The sequence below is a fragment of the Pollachius pollachius genome (assembly GCF_949987615.1).
Source record: "Pollachius pollachius genome assembly, chromosome: 15".
Taxonomy (NCBI): Eukaryota; Metazoa; Chordata; class Actinopteri; order Gadiformes; family Gadidae; genus Pollachius; species Pollachius pollachius.
This window is the reverse complement of record NC_136948.1, coordinates 18,280,339-18,284,572: the sequence shown is the minus strand read 5'-3', so window position 1 is coordinate 18,284,572 and position 4,234 is coordinate 18,280,339. Positions and strand designations below refer to the sequence as shown.

The 4,234-nt window shown below is 42.9% G+C and overlaps 1 protein-coding gene across 1 annotated transcript in view; it reads right to left on the bottom strand.

Annotated features, from left to right (window-relative positions):
* Positions 1 to 901: 901 nt before the first annotated feature.
* bcl11ba (BCL11 transcription factor B a) overlaps positions 902 to 4,234 on the bottom strand; it is a 44,102-nt gene continuing 40,769 nt past the window's right edge. Inside the window, exon 3 of the mRNA XM_079752981.1 lies at positions 902 to 4,234. This exon is cut by the window's right edge and continues 988 nt beyond it. Within this exon, the coding sequence (XP_079609107.1) occupies positions 3,241 to 4,234 (994 nt within the window). The 3' untranslated portion in view covers positions 902 to 3,240.

Sequence of the window (4,234 nt, the reverse complement as noted above, 5' to 3'; positions counted from 1 at the left end):
AAATATTATTTTACCCTTGTACTTGTTTCAATACTGTAAACTTATTTTAAAACAGAGTGCACTAAATTCGTTCGCATTTTTCATTTCTGTAGTTCCTGATTTCCATCCAGTCTTCTTTACTTGACAGTTGTGTGGCTTTGATCCACAACAGATTTTCTGTTAAGGGACCGAGTTTTGTCCATTAAGCGTGAAGAGTTTGAAATATATATCTATATATAGGTTTGTGTCTTTATATGTACATATGCATACATATATACACACAGACACATCAATATTGTGCTGGCTACTTGTAACCCAAATTCAGCTGCGTCTTTTCATGTGTAAAGGAGAAATCTGTGTTATTTAGGATAGATACTTATTTTGCAAATCAGAGCTTAAGCTGACATATCGGTTTTTGTCACTCCCTCTTGTTTGTCTGTTTCTTTGTTGATGGATAGTTTGCTTCACAAACTTTGCTGCAGTCATCCAAAACAAATAAATAGGAAGATCTCCTTTTTTTCAAGGCACACTCACAATCAAATTGAATGGCAGTACAAAAACTGTCCCTAATAAATTAATGTTTTTTATAGTGCCAGCATTGGCAAAGCCTAGCCTATCAACACTGGGCACTTAAATGTGTTTGTTTGTTTTCAGTTGATCCCAGGTTCAATCACCCTTCAGTACAATGGAGCCTCATCAGAAGTAGCCTTATTTATTTCTTTATTTTTTTGCCTACGTCTTTTGTTGATTGTTAGCTTGTGTCTTTTTATTGGGAGAAATGCATCGTAAGGTCTTTCCTCCTGTATTAAAGAGCAATACAAGCTTTCATTCTGAATGTGTGTACGGTTAGCAGGGTAGGAAGGGACATGGTTCAATGTTGGAAATAGCCAAGGTGTTGATCGGAGAACACAATGATGCTTGGTTGAGATTGACAAAATAGCGCAGCACTGCAGTGTGTGTGTGTGTGTGTGTGTGTGTGTGTGTGTGTGTGTGTGTGTGTGTGTGTGTGTGTGTGTGTGTGTGTATGTGTGTGTGTGTGTGCATGCGTGTGTGTGTGTGTGTGTGTGTGTGTGTCTGTGTGCGTGCATGCGTGCGTGTGTTTGTGTGTGTGTGTGTGTGTGTGTGTGTGTGTGTGTGTGTGTGTGTGTGTGTGTGTGTGTGTGTGCGTGCGTGTGTGTGTGTGTGGGTGTGTGTAATTTAGATGTGATAGAGTTGCTACTTCTCAGAATGCGCTCAACTACACATCACAGGGAGTCCTGAATGAAAGGAGAGAAAGAAAAGGTAGTCTTACTATTTCAGCACACAACTTAATTGATTTTCTTCATACTATACAAAATAGCCACATGTCTAACCTTAGATGCATTTGCCTGCATTGTATTCTAGCAATGTATTCCAATCATACTTAAGTTGGAGAGGGGACTTATTTTAACCAAAATAATGATTATTCTCACTATGAGGCATTATAAAAATCGGTGTTTAGAGTTTACATTTTAAATGTACAATATGCTTCCTTTTTGAGGAATAATATTTCTAAGCAACCAAACAAATGCATAGGGCTGTTGAGTTCATAAACATCAATCAGTATACAGTAGAAATTCAGCAATTCAATTGATAGAAAAAATGTGCAGCTTGGTGACATCTGCCATGCACATAACACGCACACATCTGGCCCTGTGATAGGCTAAAGGGCAAGTCACATGTTGGCCTGGAATCATTAGAAACAGTAACATTAGCGAGAGTCTGGAGGAACGGTTACGACTCCGACACTGGAATGATCCATGTGTATGTGTGTCGCCTATTGTCCTTTTATATGATTGTTTGATTATCTGTGTTGTTTGTTTGTTGGGACATATTGTGCCAGAATTCTTTCCATGAAACATTTATAAAAATGACCCAGTCCTGTTTGAAAAACAAGGATGGTAGGGGGGGGACACTACACACTGGATCTTAGCACCAGGTGATTCAAAATTCCTTAAAAATTGTAAAAAGATTTTAAAAAAAACGGTCCAGATGTATGATAAAAAAATGAGTGATTAAATAATGAAGGAAAAAAAGCCCTATCGCTCAACCTGAGATGCCCATGCACGCGCCCTCTCTTTCTCTCTCCTCTCTGCCTCTCCGTCTATATCTCTCTACAGCTACGCATTCTGATACATGCCTCTGACTGGACGTCATGCTCAGTTTAATCCTTATAAATAATATAGTCGGGTTTATATGGCTTCGTGCAAAATGTCATGTGGACAATGTTTGTGTAATGTGCAGAGTGTGTTAGAGAGGTTTGGAGAACTTCTAAATTGTCACATGGGGCGGAGGAGGGGTTACAAAGGAGATGTCTGTGTGTGTGTGTGTGTGTGTGTGTGTGTGTGTGGGGGGGGGGGGGGTAGGTGGTTGTGTGTGAGAGTTCAACATCTTGTAAGGTCTTAGTACTATGTACCATACAGCAGCTGCCTTAGCATTGAGCTGATCCTGCACACTGGGTGATAATATAGTCCAGAGGGGTGTATCATTAGGGCTTGAGGAACCTTGGGATCCTGTCCGATTTGACTATTTTTTCCATTTACTGTCATACAAGACACTCAGTGCTACATATCTAATTATATTGACATGTTTTAGAGTCAGTTCATGCTACAATGCCAAAGGATTGTTGTCCGCGTATCATCGTCATTTTCTTCAAATAAATATATATACTAATTCTAGCATTCTCTCTGACACCTATTTTTTTTTTTTTCAAATTGAAGATTGAATTCGGCTTCTCTTCAAGAAATCATGTCTAGCTTTAATATACAATTTTCTCTAAGCAGCGGCCGAAAATATGATGTAAGTTTTTGTTCTGTCCCCTAAAAAAATCTCAGGATATCTTCTGGGTGTTTAGAAAAATAAAATAAAAAAGAAAACAAATTTAAAAATGCCTAAAATAAAGATGTACCTGCACATGCCAAAATACAAAATCCAATAAATACAGAAATTATTGCACAGTTAAAGGCTCCACATATGTTATGAGACAACAGATTGATTGTTTAAAAAGAGACACCGAATGAGGCTGCTAAGTCAGCTCTGTTGGTGTTAATATGTCTTTTAGTTTTCTCACTTTTTTCTCAGTTGGCAGTTTCCTAGGCAAAAACACAAAAGTTTACCCAAACAAATATTTCAGAAAAAGAATATCCAGCTACCCCCTTATGTATTTTAGTTTTTTGTGGTTGTTTGTTTGTTGTGTTTTTTTTGTCAAAGTATGGCGCAGATCATAGAATTGGAGAACCTGGCTTAGCTTCGCTCTGCTTGTTCAATTTTGACCTCATTGGTCATCAAATGTTCCCCGTGCCATTTTTTCATGTGTTTCTCCAGAGTGCTGTATACGCTGAAGGGCATTTGGCAAATGTCACAGCGGTACACCTCCTTACCCAGCTGGCCGTGTGTCTTCATATGACGCGTCAGCTTGGAGCTCTGGGCGCACGCATAGTTGCACAGCTCGCATTTGTAGGGCCGCTCGCCGGTGTGGCTGCGTCGGTGGACTGTCAAGTTGCTGCAGTTCTTGAACACCTTGCCGCAGTACTCGCAGGTGTCGCTTCTCCTGCTCTCCTTGGAACCAGGCCGGCCAGCGCCGCCTAGGTGGGGCGTGCTTCCCCCGCTGGCTGTCCCGCTGCGTCCAGACAGACCCCCGTCCAGCAGGTCGCCCGGGGGCGTGGAGAAGCGCAGGCTCCCGTTGTCGGACGAGTGCTCGGAAGAGGTGGCGAAGGGCGATTGTCTGGAGTCGGTGAAGCCCAGAAAAGGGTCTTTGATGAAGTGGCGCGAGGCTGCGTAGCCCACAAGCCACTGGGAGTAGACGTTCTCCGAGGGGATGATTGGCGTGGGAGGGATGTCCAGGTCCTTCTCGATTTTGATCCGTTTGTTGGAGGAGATGGACAGGCTGGGACTGGTGAGGGGTGTGGGTTTACGGGGGAACAAGCCTGAGAAAGAGTCGCCAGAGCCACAGTTCCGACCGTTTATAATGGTTCTTTCTTCCGGCCGGTGGTCCATCTCCCCCGCCACAGAGTCCTCGTCCCCAGTGTCTCGCTGGCCGTCTGAGCCCCTCTTTGAGAAGGGCATGCGTTTACGATTGTCAACGATCAAGTTATTGTACTGCTGAATAGCGTTAAGCCCAACGCTCTCCACCATCTTTCCGAGGTTCAGTGATGGCTTCTCCTCGGGGAGAGGCTTGGAGATGTTGTCTCGGTTGCGGTAGAACTCCGAGTCCATGCTGAAGTTGGACTCCGGCCGG